Source organism: Bombina bombina, chromosome 8 (genome assembly GCF_027579735.1).
Source record: "Bombina bombina isolate aBomBom1 chromosome 8, aBomBom1.pri, whole genome shotgun sequence".
Taxonomy (NCBI): Eukaryota; Metazoa; Chordata; class Amphibia; order Anura; family Bombinatoridae; genus Bombina; species Bombina bombina.
In genome coordinates this window covers 345,312,286-345,335,248 of record NC_069506.1, presented here as the reverse complement: position 1 = coordinate 345,335,248, position 22,963 = coordinate 345,312,286, and the positions used below count along the sequence as shown (strand labels likewise).

The 22,963-nt window shown below is 41.1% G+C and overlaps 1 protein-coding gene across 3 annotated transcripts in view; it reads left to right on the top strand.

Moving 5' to 3' along the window:
* Window positions 1–22,963, top strand: part of ARHGEF12 (Rho guanine nucleotide exchange factor 12) — a 1,204,049-nt gene that overhangs the window by 799,761 nt on the left and 381,325 nt on the right. For all 3 annotated transcript variants that reach the window (XM_053691590.1, XM_053691589.1, XM_053691591.1), the window contains one exon: window positions 895–1,009. In XM_053691590.1, coding sequence (XP_053547565.1) covers window positions 895–1,009 — 115 coding nt within the window. The remainder of the gene's footprint in view (window positions 1–894; window positions 1,010–22,963) is intronic.

The following is a 22,963-nucleotide window of genomic DNA, read 5'->3' as shown; positions in this document are numbered from 1 at the left end:
CTTACAAGACATCGGGACATCGTCCTCCTGAGAGGATAACGGCTCATTACACTAGAGCAGTGGCGTCCTCTTGGGCCTTTAAGAACGAGGCCTCTATGGATCAAATTTGTAGCGGGCTACCTGGTCCTCCTTACATACTTTTTCAAAATATTATAAATTTGATGTTTTTGCTTCGGCTGAAGCAGCTTTCGGGAGAAAAGTTTTGCAGGCTTTGGTGCTCTCAGAATAGGGTCCACCTATTGTTCCTTCCCGTTATTCAGTGTTTTCTGGAGCAGCGGTCGCCAACCAGTGGTCTGTGGACCACTGGTGGTCCACGAGAAGATGTTGGTGGTCCTTGACACCATCAAGCAGGAATTAATCTCCTCTGATGGTGTCACCCCGTCGTGCAGCAACTCCCTATAGTGCCTGGCTGGACATCAGTGAAAACCAATGGAGGAGTTAAATTACAATCTTCCTATGCATGTTGCGTAGTACTGCACAACTTGCGTAGCTTGATTGTATTTTTAACTAGCTGCTCGGAGGAAGATGCTTCCATTATAAAGCCAGCAGCGGTTGATATAGTCTTAGCTTGAAATAGTGGAGTTAAAGTATATAACAAAGGAAAATCTTAAAAAAAAAATATCTTATATTTCATTTATTTTCTTCCCTTTACTTGTCTCTTTATAGTAGTTTTCCTAATTCCTTCACATGGACTTACATTACTGTTTGTCTTCCTCCCCTCTAAAAGAACACACTGGTCTTGAGAGATGCTTTAGCATGGTATGCCATCCTTCTCAGACCTAAGCCCTTTAAAAAAAAAAAAATCACTACTGTTATTACTACTACAATAATACTTCAGTTTTAGTAGGGATCCAGCCCCAAGCTAACTGTGCGTTTCCAATTTGTGCCTTGCAGCTCCACCGTGCAGTATGTCATTCTAACATACATGAAACATCTTGGAGTGAAGGTTAAAGAGCCTCGGTGCCTGGAGCATAAACGAGGACGTATTGGATTCCTGCCAAAGATAAAGGTATTGTACAACTTTTACATGAATCTGGTCCCTGTTTTATATTATCATCATTATTTGTATATAATGTATTTGTATGGCACCACAAAATTCAGTAGAGCTGGGTGTAAATGTCGGGTTATATAATAACTAAGATTTGTGGTAAGATATAAATAAAAACAGCCTAAGCAAAACAAGTTAGTACAGGAGGAGGACCGTGCACCAAAGAGCTTACAGTCTACAGGTTGAGGTTGCAGAGACATAAACTCGACATGTGGTTTGTAGCAGCAGTGAGTTGAAGTAGTTCAAGATTTATTTTGTTTAGCATGAAAACCAAAGGAGAGATTGTAAGCCTCTCTTAATTGGTGGGTTTTCAAAGAGTGCAAGAAACAGTACAAGGTTGGAGACAGACTGATGAAGTGGAGTACAGAGTTCCACAGAACAGAAACAATGCATCAGAAGTCTTCAAAGGTGAGAGAGGAAAGAAGAAATAATAGGAGTGGAGAGAAGTAGATCACAGAGGGTGGGCTGGGTAGTATTTGGAAATGAGTGTGCTAGTGTAGGGACTGTCAGAGCAGGGCAGCTGATGTAAATTGGCGATTTAGATGGATGAATCTACCTTAAGCATTTATGATAGATTAGAGGAGGGAGAGGTGGGTTTTGGGAAGGCCATTTAGGAGAATGTTTGAGTAGTCAATATGTGACAAAATGAGGGAACAAATTAGTATTTTTGTAGATTCATGGTTAAGGATTTCTGGAATTGTTGCATTAGGTTTGCATGGCAGGATTTGGCAAGTGCTTATATATTTGGCGTGAATATGAGTTCAGAGTTAAGTGTGACACCAAGACAGCGGACATCAGATGAGTTGTTGAGAATAGATTTTCTTATATTAAGAGAAATGTCAGGTGTCCAGGAAAGGGGGAGACTAAGAAACAGCTCCATTGAGACAGATTGACTTGGAGGTAGTACAAGAAAATGTAAAATAAAATTGTAGAGAATCATTTGGTAACCTGGTCGAGTAAAGATAGATTTGCGTACCATCCGCATATAAGTGGTAGGAATCCACAGGAGGAATATGTTTGCCAAGGGAGCATAAATACAGAGAAAAAAGCAAAAGTCATAAAAATGAGCAGTTTGAGGGATTAGAAGTGAACCAGGAGAGGGCTGTGTCTTGGATGCCAAAATAATGTAGAATTTATAAGAGGAGAGGATGGTTGACTGTGTCGAAAGCAGCAGATCCAGAACAAGTGACTCTCTTTGCTTTAGCTAACAGAAGATCATTTATTACTTTAATGTAGTTTTTGTTGAGTATTTAGGGTGGAAACCAGATTGGAGGGGATCAAGTAAAGCATTAGTTGAGAGAAACGGACTTAGGCGATTATAGACTAATCATGTTAGGATTGTCAGTGGGTATATAAAATGAGGGAAGGGACATTACAAGAGAGGAAAACGTAATTTATGCTTACCTGATAAATTAATTTCTTTCAAGGTGGTGAGAGTCCATGATCCATTACTCCTTGGAATCACTCTTACCTGCCACTAGGTAGAGGCAAAGACTTCCAAACCCCTAGAGCTCAGTAAAACCCCTCCCACCTCACTGGTACCTCAGTCTAACGTATAGCCTAGCAAAAGGGGGAGGAAAAGAAATTAGCAAAATAATAGAAGCAAAGGGAAAAAAATGTGCGCAATAACAAACCAACACCAGAAAAAAAGGGTGGGGTTTTGTGGACTCTCTCCACCATGAAAGAAATGAATGTATCAGGTAATCATAAATTGTTTCCTTCTTAATATGAGGAAAGTCCACGGCTTCATTCCTTACTTGTGGGAATACAGATCCTGGCCACCAGGAGGAGGCAAAGACACCCCAGCCAAAGGCTTAAATACCTCCCCCACTTCCCTCATCCCCCAGTCATTCTTTACCTTTCGTCACAGGAGGATGGCAGAGAAGTGTCAGAAGATTTCGGAATAGTTCCTTAGGAAGGGTATCTTCCCTTCGAGATGGGACTGGAGTTTCAAGTAGTCTTTTCAGCCTCTCTGTGAGAGCATTGACGAAAGTTAGAGTTTGGAGATGCAGGGAGAGTCTTTCTGCGAACCCATCCAGACTCTTGTTAACAGCTCCTTAAGCAATCAGCATTGACGAGTTTTGCTGCCTGCTTTCTTCACTGAAGTCCATGTCAGAAACGCTGCTACAATCTGTCAAACTTGAAGGACCGTGTCACAGTTCTGCGGCATAGATTCCGGTAAGATTGTTTTATTATTTTACACACATGTTAACGATAGAAGGCAGGGTCACAGTGGGACTACTTTATCTTTATGAAATCAAGGGTTCATATCTCTTGAGGGTTTTTTTAATCATATTTGTTATGTAATTTCGACTGCTTATGTGTAAGAACGTTTGGGCTCTTAGGCTGATATGGAACGTACAGGTTATTTTCATTTTGAGAGCTGTTCAGTATCTCTATATTAAACTGGCACGCTTTTTCCTTAGCAGGGGCAGGTCCTGCATGAGCACCATGTGACCGGGAATGGTCACATTTTTTCCAACGCTTCCGATTCCTGACTGGGTGTCTGCGGAGAGGAGCATCTTCTCTATCTGTCTGGGTCATAGGAGGTGGTGATTGCCCCAGCCATTGGGGGTATAAGGTGCAAGTTGTTTTTCCTTTCTATAATTTGATATAGATGAGTTATGAAGGATTCTGATAATTTAGAGGGGGATCCCTCCGATACAGAATTTGATACCTGTGTATATTGTGAGGAGGCCCGGGTAATCCAGCCCTCTCAATTATGTTCTGTATGCCGCAATAGAGTGTTATCATCCAATGTTGAGATGTTAGAGACCACTGAGCCATCCGCCTCTGAGGACTCTTAGTCCAGTGAGGTGTGTTCCCTAGATTCTGTTCCTGCATATGCAGTTTTCCAGAGTTCCGATCCTCCTTTGCCTGTAAGGAGTTTGTTTCCACCAGAGGTTACTACACAGTTCCGCATGACCATCTCTACGGCCTTAGCGAGGTTACCTGCTACGCGCAAGCAAAGGGTTAATCCGGGCTCTCCTGCCCAAGGATATTCGTCTAAAATAACGATTGTGTCCTATCAGTCCTCAGGGGATGCGGTTCCCTCTTAGGCTTCAGAGAGAGAACTCCAGGGTCGGAGTCTGCTGACTTGGGTCCTCCTACTGCGGAGGGCTTAGCATTTAGATTTAGATTGGCACGCCTGTGTTTAATTCTGAGAGAGGTTTTGGTGATGTTAGAGGTTTGCAGTACTGCTCTGTCAGTTGAATCTCAGCCCTCTAAATCAGATAACGATCTTAACTAAGACGAGTGGAGGATGGTGATATTCCTTGTCGTCTTGCTTTACTTTTTGTTTTATTGTTTATTTAGAATCCCAGTTCCGAGCTCTATGGGGGGTTGTGTCGTATGACAGGCAGGACCTGTTTTTGTTTACACACTCCTTTTCAGCTTATCACTGATGGGCGCTTGCCTTTTTTTCTTTTTCTTTGCTATTCCATTCCATTGTTTTTTTGAGCTCTCAATTGTTTTAGAAACTCTTCTTAGAAAGACGTTTCGTCACATGGGATTTTTGATACTATAGACTTTAATGGTCGAGATTGTTGGAGACTTCCGGTGGAAGCTTATAGATTTCTGCTCGGGGTTATAGTTCCCCCGATATTTTCGAGGAAAATGTTAAGCCTCAGAGCTTAATTTCTTTAATTTGATTATTCAGTTTTTCTAGCTTTGCTGGAACTTAAGAAGTTTTTTTTTTAGCCCGGGAGTGTTCTGGTAGATATGTTGTATCCTAGATGACAGGCAGGACCTGTTGTGGATACTAGTTAGGTCTGTTCCTTCTCTCTACTTAGGAGAATTTTTTTCTTCTAGATTCCGGTCCAGGTACAGCAAGCCCATCTATCCTAGTTAACAGGCTGGACCTGTTTAGGTATTATCTGGGATGGGTGCTTGATACTGGATCATTGATCTGGGGGTCCTACAGGCCGGAACTAGGGTTCTTTTCTGGGCAATTGTCTTGTCAGAGAAGGGGAAGTTTTTCAAGTGACCTTTGGAGTCATTGTCCTGGTATCTATCACACTGCAGGAATATTTTCTTCCACTGTTGGTGCATGCCCTAATAGTCCTAATTGGGTTCTATGATATTGAAGCAGATCTTATTAGTTCTTCTTTTCGCTAAAGTATGTAAGGTTCTCCCTTCCTTTGTTCGGCAGAAGGATGTCTTTCCTGTTTCACCCTTTTTGTGCAAATTTGGTTCTTAGGAACTGTATCTTTCAGTAAACCTCGTTCTGATCCTTCTTGGGATCTGGGGTTTAAGGTGGCAATATCCTGCTTCCAGATTTTACAGTAGCTCCTGGGTCTCAGCCTTTCTGGATTTCTTTCCTTTGCCTGCTAATAGACTTTTACGGATTTTCTCATGTCTTTTCGATCCACAGAGTTGGATCTAGACGTGAGTTTCCGGTGTCAACACCGGGGTGGGTCTGGATGCTGTTTGGTCTTAGGGACAGGGGTTTTATCTACCCTGCCTAGCAAGCTGAAGGCTTAGCGTTGAATCCTGAAAGCTTTAAGGGAAGATATCAATTAATACCCCACTAATGATCAAATTATATAAGAAACATATTTGGTGCATTCTATTATATACAGATCATACAACAAATTGTGTGGGGGGTGCACCTGTCCGTTATGTAAATATGTAGAGAGGGAGAAAGAAAGTGGACATACAGGGGAGCACTCAAAGAGAAAAAAAACTCTTAATATGAATGAGAGCAGGAAGAGGGAGACCCTAACAGGAAAATAAATAAAACATAACTTTTAATAATTTAGTTAAATATAAAGTGTGAATGAGGTGCATTAATACTTAGATTAAAATCTGAGTGGATATGAGTTAGCAACCACGTAGTAAATCAATTAAATGTAACTAGTATAATAATAAATATGGTAGTATGGAAAACTATATACCAACTATAGCCTGCCACCTAAGAATCAAACACAGGAATAATAGATCAAAGGTAGAGGCATGATCTCACAACAATAAATGACTAAATAAAGGTGTAGATTCAAAAGTAGCGAGCGCAAAGAACAAAAGGCTGCAGAGTATGGAACCCACTGGGAACTAAGCACCAAAGAAAATATATATATATATATATATATATATATATATATATATAAACTAAAAAAGAGGTATAACCTCGTAATGTATACTAATAAAGGTGCAGGCTCTGAGGGGTAATGATCTGCACCAATATGGGTTGTAAATAAGGAATCAAATTCGGACCATACAGTGAACCATAAATTAGAACTATATTTAAAACGAACAATTAATGTGTTGCCAACTCAGGAATAACGCCTGATGCGCATTTTGCCACTAAACAGCTTTGTCAAAGGCTAACCTGAGTTGGGTATGCCCTCCTCCTTAAATGTAACTTTAGCTCCAATCAGGGGAAAGCGTTAGTACACACCACAGTATCAGCCTATCAGAAAAATTGGCTAAGTGATTGGATGAGACTGTTGTCAGTTAGATGTGCATTGACTAAATAGCCAATCAGTAGAATGTTAGTGTTGATATGTAGTATCTCATTGCGAAAAAGTATATCCGTAAGGAAGTCTGTATTTCAAGGATCACACTCAGCATGCGATCATGACACATTGCCCTATCTTACTGTACATATGTTTCTACACGGAGAAAATACAATCTAGAAGCAAGATTAGCACTTTATACTTGTAAACTAGTCTGCCAATGTCAAACTGTATAGTATAATGTATAGATCGTAATGAATGTACGTTATTTGCACATTTTTCATCCAATGTAGCCAGTAAATAAATAGATCATTCATAAATGAATTTTGTATGGAAATTCTGAGAGAGAGGGGACAGATAAATAATATTTATTGATCCGCAAATATACATTATAAAGAGCAACTTGAGTATCATGCAAAGAGAATTGCTATGTATATATGAGCACATTGGTCCCTCTAGGAGTGCAATCTAGTAAATGCCCACAAACTAAAATATCATAACTCCTGGAATTGATATGTGGAAATAGTATAGCATGCACATGTCGGTAAGTGTTCATTATTGCCCATATACAGGCCCATTTATCAAGCTCCGTACGGAGCTTGAAGGGCCGTGTTTTTGGCGAGTCTTCAGACTCGCTAGAAACACAACTTATGAAGCAGCGGTCTAAAGACCACTGCTCCATATCCCTGTCCGCCTGCTCTGAGCAGGCGGACAGGAATCGCCGGAAATCAACCCGATCGAATACGATCGGGTTGATTGACATCTCCCTGCTGGCGGCCGATTGGCCGCGAGTCAGCAGGGGGGCGGCGTTGCACCAGAAGCTCTTGTGAGCTGCTGGTGCAATGTTAAATGCGGAGAGCGTATTGCTCTCCGCATTTAGCGAGATCTTGCGGACCTGATCCACAGTGTCGGATCAGGTCCGCAAGACCTTTGATAAATTGGGGCCATAGAGAATAAGTTAAAATATGAAATTTAATTTTAGTAAAATTTAATTAGTTCTAATTCCTATATCAGTAGTATGCAACTATAGGACAATAAAACAGCAGAGGGTGTATCAATATACATGTTCTTTATTATTCTGGAAACCAGAATGTAACATCTGTATTATTACTCAATATATAAAATGAATATAATAGTATATGCACTATCAATGGTATCAGTATAATCCTTAAACATGAACGACATTCTCAGGTACTACCAAGAAAATGTACGGATATGCAAATTGCAGAACAAGAAATGTTATATACTGCCTATCATGTACATGAGGCAAAAAGTATGTAGGGATTACAACACAGGAACTACGCACGAGATTGGGAGAACACATCAATAGCATAACAAATTGCCAAGGTGATCAGAAGAAGAACAAAAATCTAACCCCAGTAGCCAAACATTATCTTAAATACCATGGTACTAAACCAACACTGAATGTATCTGTTTTACAGGTTATCAAACCCGGTATAAGAGGTGGTAATGTTGAATCTATGCTGCTACAGGCTGAATGCAGATGGATCTTTTGGCTAACTACATTAGCACCTATAGGCATAAATGAACAGGATGGATATGGATCTTTTTTGTAAACACTTAGATCCACTACCTTGATTATATAAACACTACCTGCTTTTGCATTATATCCATATTTATTATATATCATTTAAATGATCATAGGAATTACTGAAGAGCACTAGTACGTACCCACTTTATTAACCAATGATATGGAAAAACCAGGCATGTATTTATATTGGTTCATGTTTAAGGATTTTACTAATACCATTGATATTACATATACTATTATATTCATTTGATATATTGAGTAATAATACATATGTTACATTCTGGTTTCCACAATAATAAAGAACGTATATATTGATAACCCTCTGCTGTTTTATTGTCCTATAGTTGCATACTGCTAATATATAAATTGGCACTAATTACATTTCTTTCATGTAATTGGCAAGAGTCCATGAGCTAGTGACATATGGGATATACAATCCTACCAGGAGGGGCAAAGTTTCCCAAACCTCAAAATGCCTATAAATACACCCCTCACCACACCCACAATTCAGTTTTACCAACTTTGCCTTCTATGGAGGTGGTGAAGTAAGTTTGTAAGATTTCTACGTTGATATGCGCTTCTCAGCATTGTTGAAGCCCGATTCCTCTCAGAGTACAGCGAATGTCAGAGGGACGTGAAGGGAGTATCACCTATTGAATACGACGATTTCCCTAACGGGGGTCTATTCCATAGGTTCTCTGTTATCGGTCGTAGAGATTCATCTCCTACCTCCCTTTTCAGATCGACGATATACTCTCAATTTACCATTACCTCTACTAATAACTGTTTTAGTACTGGTTTGGCTATCTGCTATATGTGGATGGGTGTCTTTTGGTAAGTATGTTTTCATTACTTAAGACACTCTCAGCTATGGTTTGGCACTTTATGCATTTATATAAAGTTCTAAATATATGTATTGTACTTATATTTGCCATGAGTCAGGTTCATGTATTTCCTTCTGCATACTGTCAGTTTCATATTTGGGAATGTAAACATTTTTAAGAAATTTATTTCTTACCTGGGGTTTAGTCTTTTTTTTCAATTGACTACTTCTTGTAATTGCGGGTATTAGGCCCGCGGGTCTGTGTCAAATGCTAAACTTTATTGCGTCATTCTTGGCTCGAAAAAATTTTTGGCGCGAAAAAGTACGTTTATGACGCAACTTCGTCATTTCCGGCGTCATACGTGACGCTGAGACCTTTCACACAGTGGCGTCATTAGTGACGCAAGTGTGTCATTTCCGGTCATACTTGGCGACAAATTTTTTTCATTATTTCAATACCCCTTGTTTGTTTGCTTCTTGCTTTTTGCTTTCAGAGGCCTATGTTATTGCATTTTTTTCCAATTCCTGAAACTGTCATATAAGGAAATAGATAATTTTGCTTTATATGTTGTTTTTTCTTACATTGTGCACAATGTCTTAATATGATCCTGCCTCAGACGTTACTGCTGGAACATTGCTGCCTGACATCGGTTCTACCAAAGCTAAGTGCATTTGTTGTAAGGTTGTAGAAATTATTCCACCGAATGTTATTTGTAATAGTTGTCATGATAAACTTTTACATGCAGATAGTGTTTCCATCAGTAATAGTACATTGCCAGTTGCAGTTCCTTCAACTTCTAATGTGCATGATATACCTGTAAATTTTAAAGAATTTGTTTCTGATTCTATTATGGAGGCTTTGTCTACATTTCCACCTTCTAATAAACGTAAAAGGTCTTTTAAAACTTCTCATTTAGCTGATGAAATTTCAAATGACCAACAACATAATAATTCATCCTCTTCTGATGAGGATCTATCTGAAACAGAAGATCCTTCCTCAGACATTAACACTGACAAATCTACTTATTTATTTAAAATAGATTACAGTATATGCGTTCTTTATTAAAAGAAGTGTTAATTACTTTGGATATTGAGGTAACCAGTCCTGTTGACGTTAAGTCTAATAAACGTTTAAATGCTATTTTTAAACCTCCTGTGGTTTCCTCAGGGGTTTTTCCCATTCCTGAGGCTATTTCTGATATGATTTCTAGGGAATGGAATAAGCCAGGTACTTCTTTTATTCCTTCTTCAAGGTTTTAAAAAATTGTATCCTTTACCAGCAAAATATATAGAGTTTTGGGAAAAAATCCCCAAAGTTGATGGGGCTATTTCTACTCTTGCTAAACATACCACTATTCCTATGGAAGATAGTACTTCCTTTAAGGATCCTTTAGATAGGAAGCTTGAATCTTATCTAAGGAAGGCCTATTTATATTCGGGTCATCTTCTCAGACCTGCTATTTCTTTGGCTGATGTTGTGGCTGCATCAACTTTCTGGTTGGAAAATTTAGCACAACACGAATTGGATTCTGACATATCTAGCGTTGTTCGCTTACTGCAACATGCTAATCATTTTATTTGTAATGCCATTTTTTATATCAAAATTGATGTTATATCCATGTCTTTAGCTGTTTTAGCTAGAAGAGCTTTGTGGCTTAAATCTTGGAATGCTGATATGACATCTAAATCTAGATTACTATCTCTTTCTTTCCAAGGTAATAATTTATTTCAACTATCACTGGGGGAAAAGGAGTTTTTTTGCCTCAGGATAAAAAACCTAAGGGTAAATCTAAGGCTTCTAACCATTTTCGTACCTTTCTTTAGAATAAAGAACAAAAATTCAATCATTCCCCCAAGGAATCTGCTTCCAATTGGAAGCCTTCCTCAAATTGGAATAAATCCAAGCCATTTAGGAAACCAAAGTCAGCCCCTAAATCCGCATGAAGGTGCGGCCCTCATGCCAGCTCAGCTGGTAGGGGGCAGATTAAGGTTTTTCAATGATTTTTTGATAAAATCTGTCCAAAATCATTGGATTCAGAGCATTGCCTCTCAAGGGTATCGAATAGGATTCAAAGTAAGACCTCCTGTGAGAAGATTTTTTCTCTCACGCATCCCTGTAATTCCAGTAAAAGCTTAGGCTTTTCTGAAGTGTGTTTCAGATCTGGAGTCTTCAGGGGTAATCATGCCAGTTCCTCCTCAGGAACAAGGTTTGGGGTTTTATTCAAACCTATTCATTGTACCGAAGAAAGAAAATGTATTCAGACCAGTTCTGGATCTAAAAATTTTGAATCGTTATGTAAGAGTACCAACTTTCAAGACGGTGACTATAAGGACTATTCTGCCTTTTGTTCAGCGAGGACATTATATGACCACAATAGACTTGCAGGATGCATACCTTCATATTCTGATTCATCCAGAACACTTTCAGTTTCTGAGATTCTCTTTTCTAGACAAGCATTACCAATTTGTTGCTCTTCCATTTGGCCTAGCAACAGCTCCAAGAATCTTTTCAAAGGTTCTGGGTGCCCTACTATCTGTAATCCGAGAACAGGGCATTGCAGTGTTTCCTTATTTGGACGATAGCTTGGTACTAGCTCAGTCTTTACATACTGCAGAATCTCACACAAATCAACTAGTGCTGTTTCTTCGGAAACATGGTTGAGGATCAATTTACAAAAAAGTTTCTTGATTCCTCAGACAAGGGTCACCTTTTTAGGCTTCCAGATAGATTCAGTGTCCATGACGCTGTCTCTAACAGACAAGAGACGTTTAAAATTGGTTGCAGCATGCCGGCTCCTTCAGTCTCAGTCATTCCCTTCAGTGGCTATGTGCATGGAAGTTTTAGGTCTCATGACTGCAGCATCGGACGCGATCCCCTTTGCTCGTTTTCACATGAGACCTCTACAGCTTTGTATGCTGAATCAATGGTGCAGGGATTATACAAAGATATCACAATTAATATCCTTGAATCCCAATGTACGACACTCTCTGACATGGTGGATAGATCACCATCGTTTGGTTCAAGGGGCTTCTTTTGTTCGCCCAACCTGGACTGTGATCACAACAGATGTGAGTCTTTCAGGTTGGGGAGCTATTGGGGATCTCTGACAGTACAAGGGGTTTGGAAATCTCAAAAGGCGAGATTACCAATAAATATTTTAGAACTCCGTGCAATTCTTAGGGCTCTTCAGTTCTTGCATCTGATAAAGAGAGAACCGTTCATTTGTTTTCAGACAGACAATATCACAACTGTGGCTTATGTCAATCATCATGGTGGGACTCACAGTCCCCAAGCTATGAAAGAAGTATATCGGATACTTGCCTGGGCGGAATCCAGCTCCTGTCTAATCTCTGCGGTGCATATCCCAGGCGTAGACAATTGGGAGGCGGATTATCTCAGCCGCCAGACTTTACATCCAGGGGAGTGGTCTCTCCATCCAGATGTGTTTTCTCAGATTGTTCAGATGTGGGGGCTTCCAGAGATAGATCTCATGGCCTCTCATCTAAACAAGAAACTTCCCAGATACTTGTCCAGGTCCAGGGATGTTCAGGCGGAAGCAGTGTATGCGCTGACACTTCCTTGGTGTTATCAACCTGCTTACATCTTCCCGCCTCTAGTTCTCCTTCCAAGAGTGATCTCCAAAATCATCATGGAACAGTCTTTTGTGTTGCTGGTGGCTCCAGCATGGCCACACAGGTTTTGGTATGCAGATCTGGTTCGGATGTTCAGTTGCCCGCCTTGGCCACTTCTGTTACGGCCGGACCTACTATCTCAAGGTCTGTTTTTCCATCAGGATCTCAAATCATTAAATTTGAAGGTATGGAAATTGAACGCTTAGTTCTAAGTCATAGAGGTTTCTCTGACTCAGTGATTAATACTATGTTACAAGCTCGTAAATCTGTCTCTAGAAAGATTTATTATAGAGTTTGGAAGACTTACATTTCATGGTGTTCGTCTCATAAATTCTTTTAGAATTCCTAGAATTTTACAGTTCCTTCAGGATGGTTTGGATAAGGGTTTGTCTGCAAGTTCCTTGAAAGGACAAATCTCCGCTCTTTCTGTTTTATTTCACAGAAAGATTGCTATACTTCCTGATATTCACTGTTTTGTACAGGCTTTAGATCGTATTAAGCCTGTCATTAAATCAATTTCTCCTCCTTGGAGTCTTAATTTGGTTCTGAAGGCTTTACAGGCTCCTCCATTTGAGCCTATGCTTTCTTTGGACATTAAACTACTTTCCTGGAAAGTGTTGTTCCTTTTGGCTATCTCTTCTGCTAGAAGAGTTTCTGAGCTATCTGCTCTTTCTTGTGAGTCTCCTTTTCTGATTTTTCATCAGGATAAGGCAGTTTGGCAGACTAATTTTCAAATTTTACCTAAGGTTGTGAATTCTAACAACATTAGTAGAGAAATTTTTGTCTCTTCCTTGTGTCCTAATCCTAAGAATTCTTTGAAGAGATCCTTACGTTCTTTGGATGTGGTAAGAGCTTTGAAATATTATGTGGAAGCTACTAAAGATTTCAGGAAGACTTCCAGTCTATTTGTTTTATTTTCTGGTCGTAGGAAAGGTCAGAAGGCTTCTGCTATTTCCTTGGCTTCTTGGTTGAAACTTTTGATTCATCAAGCTTATTTTGAGTCGGGTCAGGCCCCGCCTCAGATAATTTCAGCTCATTCTACTAGATCAGTCTCCACTTCGTGGGCTTTTAAGAATGAAGCTTCAGTTGATCAGATTTGCAAAGCGGCTACTTGGTCCTCTTTGCATACATTTACTAAATTCTACCGTTTTGATGTATTTGCTTCTTCTGAAGCAGTTCTTGGTAGAAAAGTTCTTCAGGCAGCTGTTTCAGTTTGATTCTTCTGCTTTTTGATTTAAGTTTTTTTCTTTCAAAAATTAAAATAAACTTTTTTTTTTGGGTTGTGGATTCATTTTTTCAGTGAAATATGGCTGTTTTTATTTTTATTCCCTTCCTCTCTAGTGACTCTTGAGTGGAAGTCTCCACATCTTGGGTATTGATATCCCATATGTCACTAGCTCATGGACTCTTGCCAATTACATGAAAGAAAACATAATTTATGTAAGAACTTACCTGATAAATTCATTTCTTTCATATTGGCAAGAGTCCACGAGGCCCACCCTTTTTATGGTGGTTATGATTTTTTGTATAAAGCACAATTATTTCCAAATTTCCTTTGTTGATGCTTTCTACTCCTTTCTTTATCACCCCACTGCTTGGCTATTCTTTAAACTGAATTGTGGGTGTGGTGAGGGGTGTATTTATAGGCATTTTGAGGTTTGGGAAACTTTGCCCCTCCTGGTAGGATTGTATATCCCATATGTCACTAGCTCATGGACTCTTGCCAATATGAAAGAAATGAATTTATCAGGTAAGTTCTTACATAAATTACGTTATTCAGGGGTGTTTTTACTAAAATTTAATTTTATATTTTAACTTATTCTCTATATGGGCAATAATGAACACTTGCCAACATGTGCATGCTATACTATTTCCACATTTCAATTCCAGGAGTTATGATATTTTATTTTGTGGACATTTACTAGATTTCACTCCTAGAGGGACCAATGTGCTCATATATACATAGTAATTCTCTTCGCATGATAAAGTTGCTCTTTATAATGTATATTTGCGGATCAATAAATATTTATCTGTCTCCTCTCTCTCAGAATTTCCATACAAAATTAATTTATGAATGATTTATTTATTTACTGGCTACATTGGAATGAAATGTGCAAATAACTTACATTCATTACGATCTATACATTATACTATACTGTTTGACATTGGCAGACTAGTTTACAAGTATAAAGTGCTAATCTTGCTTCTAGATTGTATTTTACTCCATGTAGAAACATATGTAAGATATGGCATTTTGTCATGATCGCATGCTGAGTGTGATCCTTATTGAAATACAGACTTTCTTACGGATATGCTTTTTAATGATATTTCCTATTTATATTACACATTTTTGCAATGAGATACTACATATCAACACTAACATTCTACTGATTGGATATGTAGTGAATGCACATCTAACTGACAACAGTCTCATCCAATCACTTAGCCAATTTTTCTGATAGGCTGAGACAGGGGTGTGTACTAACACTTTCCCCTGATTGGAGCTGAAGTTACATTTAAGGAGGATGGCATACCCAACTCAGGTTAGCCTTTGACAAAGCTGTTTAGCGGCAAAATGTGCATCAGGCATTATTCCTGAGTTGGCAACATGTTAAGTGTTCGTTTTAAATATAGTTCTAATTTATGGTTCACTGTATGGTCCGAATTTGATTCCTTATTTACAATCCGTATTGGTACAGATCCATTACCCCTCAGAGCCTGCACCTTTAATAGTATACATTACGAGGTTATACCTCTTTTTTAGTTTGTATATATTTTCTTTGGTGCTTAGTTCCCAGTGGGTTCCATACTCTGCAGCCTTTTGTTCTTTGCACTCGCTACTTTTGAACCTACACCTTTATTTAGTAATGTATTGTTGTGAGATCATGCCTCTACCTTTGATCTATTATTCCGGTGTTTGGTTCTTAGGTGGCAGGCTATAGTTTGTATATAGTTTTTCATACTACCTTATTTATTATTATACCAGTTACATTTAATTTATTTACTATGTGGTTGCTAACTCATATCCACTCAGATTTTAATCGCATTTATGCACCTCATTCATACTTTGGGGCCTATCTATCAAGCTCCGAATGGAGCTTGATGCAGGCTCGCCAGAAACAGCAGTTATGAAGCAGTGGTCGCAAAGATTCGCAACAATTCAACCCGATCGAGTACGATCGGGTTGATTGACACCCCCTGCTGGCGGCCCATTGGCCCAAGTCTGCAGGGGGCGGCGTTGCACCAGCAGCTCCTGTGAGCTGCTGGTGCAATGTTAAATGTGGAGAGCGTATTGCTCTCCGCATTTGGTGAGGTCTTGCGGACCTGATCCGCACTGTCGGATCAGGTCCGCAAGACCTTTGATAAATAGGAACCTTTATATTTAACTAAATTATTAAAAGTTATGTTTTATTTATTTTCCTGTTAGGGTCTCCCTCTTCCTGCTCTCATTCATATTAATAAGAGTTTTTTTCTCTTTGAATGCTCCCCAGTATGTCCACTTTCTTTCTCCCTCTCTACATATTAGCGTTGAATCCTGCTGTGGCAGCTTTCTTTTAATCCTGAGATCTTGCAAATTTACCATCAGGTTATCCCCTCCAGCCCCCTTCTGGTCTTTGTTGACACAGGGGTGGAGAGTGATAGACACAACTGAGGCTGTGACTTTGGCATGGTGCTGGTGATTCTGTCTTAACAGACTTACATGGAATACGAGTGGGGGAAATCAATTCTCAGTGTTCCGTTCAGATCTCCCTGTTCTCAGAAATAGTTCTTCCGGGGGCGGTTTTGACCTTGTCGCTTCCTTGTCCATGGGGAGAGAGTGTCCTAGGAGGTCCGTGGGTTGGGAGTTTCCTTCTGATTATTGCTTTGGTTCCTCAGCGAGCATTCTGCTTGACGGATTTGGTCTTCTGGGTTTGTACCAGTTGGGAAACCTTCTTTTGAAGAAGGACAGTTTCACCTGCTAAACGGGGGGGGGGGGGGGGGGGGGTCTTGTGTTTGGTGGTGGGTGGAAGCCCAGGTCGGCTCATTGCCAGCGACCCTCTCTATGAGCGTACTCTTCAGGTTTGGATGTCCCCTACAATCATTCCCTGCTCAAATGTTTGTATCGGATGGGGAAGCCGATCAGGCTTTCAAGGCGTCAGTTTTTTAGCTCCACTGGTTATATAGCAGAATGTGGGTTTGAACCCAGGTGGGGCTCCAGCCTTTTGATCCTGAATATGCTAGACATCTCGCATTCATTAGAGGTTTCTTTTAACCTTCTTGCTCTTTGTTGTGGAGGGTCGATCCTAGTCCTTTCAGTGTCCTCTAGAGCTTGGGTATATGTTTCCCACAAGTATGGAATGATGTCAGTGAGATGGTTTGCTATGTTTATATCTAGAGTTGTGTCGCAGTTTAGGGGTTTCTCCTCCATGGACCTTGTTACAGGGATCTGCTAGAGCAGGGTCCTTGTGTTCATCACTACCTGGACTCTCTGAGGCTGACTGCGTGGAATTGAACGCTTAGTCTTAGCCAAGAGAGTTTTTTTCTGAAAGAATGTTGTTACTCTCGTTCTAGCTAATATGCCGGTGTATAGTCGCATCTATCATAAGGGGTGCAGGACTACTTCTTCTGGTATGTAGAGCGGGGATTCTCCTGGCATAAAGCCAAGTTTTCCAGGAACCTTTCCTTTTTCCAGGATGCTCTGGGGAAGGGCCTTATGTTAGCTCCCTTAGGGGACAGATTTCAGCCCTATTTCTCCAACATAGGTGTGTCCGGTCCACGGCGTCATCCTTACTTGTGGGATATTCTCTTCCCCAACAGGAAATGGCAAAGAGCCCAGCAAAGCTGGTCACATGATCCCTCCTAGGCTCCGCCTACCCCAGTCATTCTCTTTGCCGTTGTACAGGCAACATCTCCACGGAGATGGCTTAGAGTTTTTTAGTGTTTAACTGTAGTTTTTATTATTCAATCAAGAGTTTGTTATTTTAAAATAGTGCTGGTATGTACTATTTACTCAGAAACAGAAAAGAGATGAAGATTTCTGTTTGTATGAGGAAAATGATTTTAGCAACCGTCACTAAAATCCATGGCTGTTCCACACAGGACTGTTGAGAGCAATTAACTTCAGTTGGGGGAACAGTGAGCAGTCTCTTGCTGCTTGAGGTATGACACATTCTAACAAGACGATGTAATGCTGGAAGCTGTCATTTTCCCTATGGGATCCGGTAAGCCATGTTTATTACGATCGTAAATAAGGGCTTCAAAAAGGGCTTATTAAGACTGTAGACTCTTTCTGGGCTAAATCGATTCATTATTAACACATATTTAGCCTTGAGGAATCATTTTATCTGGGTTTTTTGATATATAATATCGGCAGGCACTGTTTTAGACACCTTATTCTTTAGGGGCTTTCCCAAAGCATAGGCAGAGCCTCATTTTCGCGCCGGTGTTGCGCACTTGTTTTTGAGAGGCATGGCATGCAGTCGCATGTGAGAGGAGCTCTGATACTTAGAAAAGACTTTCTGAAGGCGTCATTTGGTATCGTATTCCCCTTGGGGCTTGGTTGGGTCTCAGCAAAGCAGATACCAGGGACTGTAAAGGGGTTAAAGTTAAAAACGGCTCCGGTTCCGTTATTTTAAGAGTTAAAGCTTCCAAATTTGGTGTGCAATACTTTTAAGGCTTTAAGACACTGTGGTGAAAATTTGGTGAATTTTGAACAATTCCTTCATGTTTTTTCGCAATTGCAGTAATAAAGTGTGTTCAGTTTAAAATTTAAAGTGACAGTAACGGTTTTATTTTAAAACGTTTTTTGTACTTTGTTATCAAGTTTATGCCTGTTTAACATGTCTGAACTACCAGATAGACTGTGTTCTGAATGTGGGGAAGCCAGAATTCCTATTCATTTAAATAAATGTGATTTATGTGACAATGACAATGATGCCCAAGATGATTCCTCAAGTGAGGGGAGTAAGCATGGTACTGCATCATTCCCTCCTTCGTCTACACGAGTCTTGCCCACTCAGGAGGCCCCTAGTACATCTAGCGCGCCAATACTCCTTACTATGCAACAATTAACGGCTGTAATGGATAATTCTGTCAAAAACATTTTAGCCAAAATGAACCCTTATCAGCGTAAGCGCGACTGCTCTGTTTTAGATACTGAAGAGCATGACGACGCTGATAATAATATTTCTGAAGGGCCCCTAACCCAGTCTGATGGGGCCAGGGAGGTTTTGTCTGAGGGAGAAATTACTGATTCAGGGAACATTTCTCAACAAGCTGAACCTGATGTGATTGCATTTAAATTTAAGTTGGAACATCTCCGCATTCTGCTTAAGGAGGTATTATCCACTCTGGATGATTGTGACAAGTTGGTCATCCCAGAGAAACTATGTAAAATGGACAAGTTCCTAGAGGTGCCGGGGCCCCCAGAAGCTTTTCCTATACCCAAGCGGGTGGCGGACATTGTTAATAAAGAATGGGAAAGGCCCGGTATTCCTTTCGTCCCTCCCCCCATATTTAAAAAATTGTTTCCTATGGTCGACCCCAGAAAGGACTTATGGCAGACAGTCCCCAAGGTCGAGGGAGCGGTTTCCACTTTAAACAAACGCACCACTATACCCATAGAGGATAGTTGTGCTTTCAAAGATCCTATGGATAAAAAATTAGAAGGTTTGCTTAAAAAGATGTTTGTTCAGCAGGGTTACCTTCTACAACCAATTTCATGCATTGTCCCTGTCGCTACAGCCGCATGTTTCTGGTTCGATGAGCTGATAAAGGCGGTCGATAGGGATTCTTCTCCTTATGAGGAGATTATGGACAGAATCAATGCTCTTAAATTGGCTAATTCTTTCACCCTAGACGCCACTTTGCAATTGGCTAGGTTAGCGGCTAAGAATTCTGGGTTTGCTATTGTGGCGCGCAGAGCGCTTTGGTTGAAATCTTGGTCGGCTGATGCGTCTTCCAAGAACAAGCTACTTAACATTCCTTTCAAGGGGAAAACGCTGTTTGGCCCTGACTTGAAAGAGATTATCTCTGATATCACTGGGGGTAAGGGCCACGCCCTTCCTCAGGATCGGCCTTTCAAGGCAAAAAATAAACCTAATTTTCGTCCCTTTCGTAGAAACGGACCAGCCCAAAGTGCTACGTCCTCTAAGCAAGAGGGTAATACTTCTCAAGCCAAGCCAGCTTGGAGACCAATGCAAGGCTGGAACAAGGGTAAGCAGGCCAAGAAACCTGCCACTGCTACCAAGACAGCATGAAATGTTGGCCCCCGATCCGGGACCGGATCTGGTGGGGGGCAGACTCTCTCTCTTCGCTCAGGCTTGGGCAAGAGATGTTCTGGATCCTTGGGCGCTAGAAATAGTCTCCCAAGGTTATCTTCTGGAATTCAAGGGACTTCCCCCAAGGGGGAGGTTCCACAGGTCTCAGTTGTCTTCAGACCACATAAAAAGACAGGCATTCTTACCTTGTGTAGAAGACCTGTTAAAAATGGGAGTGATTCATCCTGTTCCATTAAGAGAACAAGGGATGGGATTCTACTCCAATCTGTTCATAGTTCCCAAAAAAGAGGGAACGTTCAGACCAATCTTAGATCTCAAGATCTTAAACAAGTTTCTCAAGGTTCCATCGTTCAAGATGGAAACCATTCGAACTATTCTTCCTTCCATCCAGGAAGGTCAATTCATGACCACGGTGGATTTAAAGGATGCGTATCTACATATTCCTATCCACAAGGAACATCATCGGTTCCTGAGGTTCGCATTCCTGGACAAACATTACCAGTTCGTGGCGCTTCCTTTCGGATTAGCCACTGCTCCAAGGATTTTCACAAAGGTACTAGGGTCCCTTCTAGCTGTGCTAAGACCAAGGGGCATTGCTGTAGTACCTTACTTGGACGACATTCTAATTCAAGCGTCGTCCCTTCCTCAAGCAAAGGCTCACACGGACATTGTCCTGGCCTTTCTCAGATCTCACGGATGGAAAGTGAACGTGGAAAAGAGTTCTCTATCTCCGTCAACAAGGGTTCCCTTCTTGGGAACAATAATAGACTCCTTAGAAATGAGGATTTTTCTGACAGAGGCCAGAAAAACAAAACTTCTAGACTCTTGTCGGATACTTCATTCCGTTCCTCTTCCTTCCATAGCTCAGTGCATGGAAGTGATCGGGTTGATGGTAGCGGCAATGGACATAGTTCCTTTTGCGCGCATTCATCTAAGACCATTACAACTGTGCATGCTCAGTCAGTGGAATGGGGACTATACAGACTTGTCTCCGAAGATACAAGTAAATCAGAGGACCAGAGACTCACTCCGTTGGTGGCTGTCCCTGGACAACCTGTCACGAGGGATGACATTCCGCAGACCAGAGTGGGTCATTGTCACGACCGACGCCAGTCTGATGGGCTGGGGCGCGGTCTGGGGATCCCTGAAAGCTCAGGGTCTTTGGTCTCGGGAAGAATCTCTGTTACCGATAAATATTCTGGAACTGAGAGCGATATTCAATGCTCTCAAGGCTTGGCCTCAGCTAGCGAGGGCCAAGTTCATACGGTTTCAATCAGACAACATGACAACTGTTGCGTACATCAACCATCAGGGGGGAACAAGGAGTTCCCTAGCGATGGAAGAAGTGACCAAAATCATTCTATGGGCGGAGTCTCACTCCTGCCACCTGTCTGCTATCCACATCCCAGGAGTGGAAAATTGGGAAGCGGATTTTCTGAGTCGTCAGACATTGCATCCGGGGGAGTGGGAACTCCATCCGGAAATCTTTGCCCAAGTCACTCAGCTGTGGGGCATTCCAGACATGGATCTGATGGCCTCTCGTCAGAACTGCAAAGTTCCTTGCTACGGGTCCAGATCCAGGGATCCCAAGGCGGCTCTAGTGGATGCACTAGTAGCACCTTGGACCTTCAAACTAGCTTATGTGTTCCCGCCGTTTCCTCTCATCCCCAGGCTGGTAGCCAGGATCAATCAGGAGAGGGCGTCGGTGATCTTGATAGCTCCTGCGTGGCCACGCAGGACTTGGTATGCAGATCTGGTGAATATGTCATCGGCTCCACCTTGGAAGCTACCTTTGAGACGAGACCTTCTTGTTCAGGGTCCGTTCGAACATCCGAATCTGGTTTCACTCCAGCTGACTGCTTGGAGATTGAACGCTTGATCTTATCGAAGCGAGGGTTCTCAGATTCTGTTATCGATACTCTTGTTCAGGCCAGAAAGCCTGTAACTAGAAAGATTTACCACAAAATTTGGAAAAAATATATCTGTTGGTGTAAATCTAAAGGATTCCCTTGGGACAAGGTTAAGATTCCTAGGATTCTATCCTTCCTTCAAGAAGGATTGGAAAACGGATTATCTGCAAGTTCCCTGAAGGGACAGATTTCTGCCTTGTCTGTGTTACTTCACAAAAAGCTGGCCGCTGTGCCAGATGTTCAAGCCTTTGTTCAGGCTCTGGTTAGAATTAAGCCTGTTTACAAACCTTTGACTCCTCCTTGGAGTCTCAATTTAGTTCTTTCAGTTCTTCAGGGGGTTCCGTTTGAACCCTTACATTCCGTTGATATTAAGTTATTATCTTGGAAAGTTTTGTTTTTAGTTGCAATTTCTTCTGCTAGAAGAGTTTCAGAATTATCTGCTCTGCAGTGTTCTCCTCCTTATCTGGTGTTCCATGCAGATAAGGTGGTTTTACGTACTAAACCTGGTTTTCTTCCAAAAGTTGTTTCTAACAAAAACATTAACCAGGAGATTATCGTACCTTCTCTGTGTCCGAAACCAGTTTCAAAGAAGGAACGTTTGTTGCACAATTTGGATGTTGTTCGCGCTCTAAAATTCTATTTAGATGCTACAAAGGATTTTAGACAAACATCTTCCTTGTTTGTTGTTTATTCCGGTAAAAGGAGAGGTCAAAAAGCAACTTCTACCTCTCTCTCTTTTTGGATTAAAAGCATCATCAGATTGGCTTACGAGACTGCCGGGCGGCAGCCTCCCGAAAGAATCACAGCTCATTCCACTAGGGCTGTGGCTTCCACATGGGCCTTCAAGAACGAGGCTTCTGTTGATCAGATATGTAGGGCAGCGACTTGGTCTTCACTGCACACTTTTACCAAATTTTACAAGTTTGATACTTTTGCTTCTTCTGAGGCTATTTTTGGGAGAAAGGTTTTGCAAGCCGTGGTGCCTTCCATTTAGGTGACCTGATTTGCTCCCTCCCTTCATCCGTGTCCTAAAGCTTTGGTATTGGTTCCCACAAGTAAGGATGACGCCGTGGACCGGACACACCTATGTTGGAGAAAACAGAATTTATGTTTACCTGATAAATTACTTTCTCCAACGGTGTGTCCGGTCCACGGCCCGCCCTGGTTTTTTTAATCAGGTCTGATAATTTATTTTCTTTAACTACAGTCACCACGGTACCATATGGTTTCTCCTATGCAAATATTCCTCCTTAACGTCGGTCGAATGACTGGGGTAGGCGGAGCC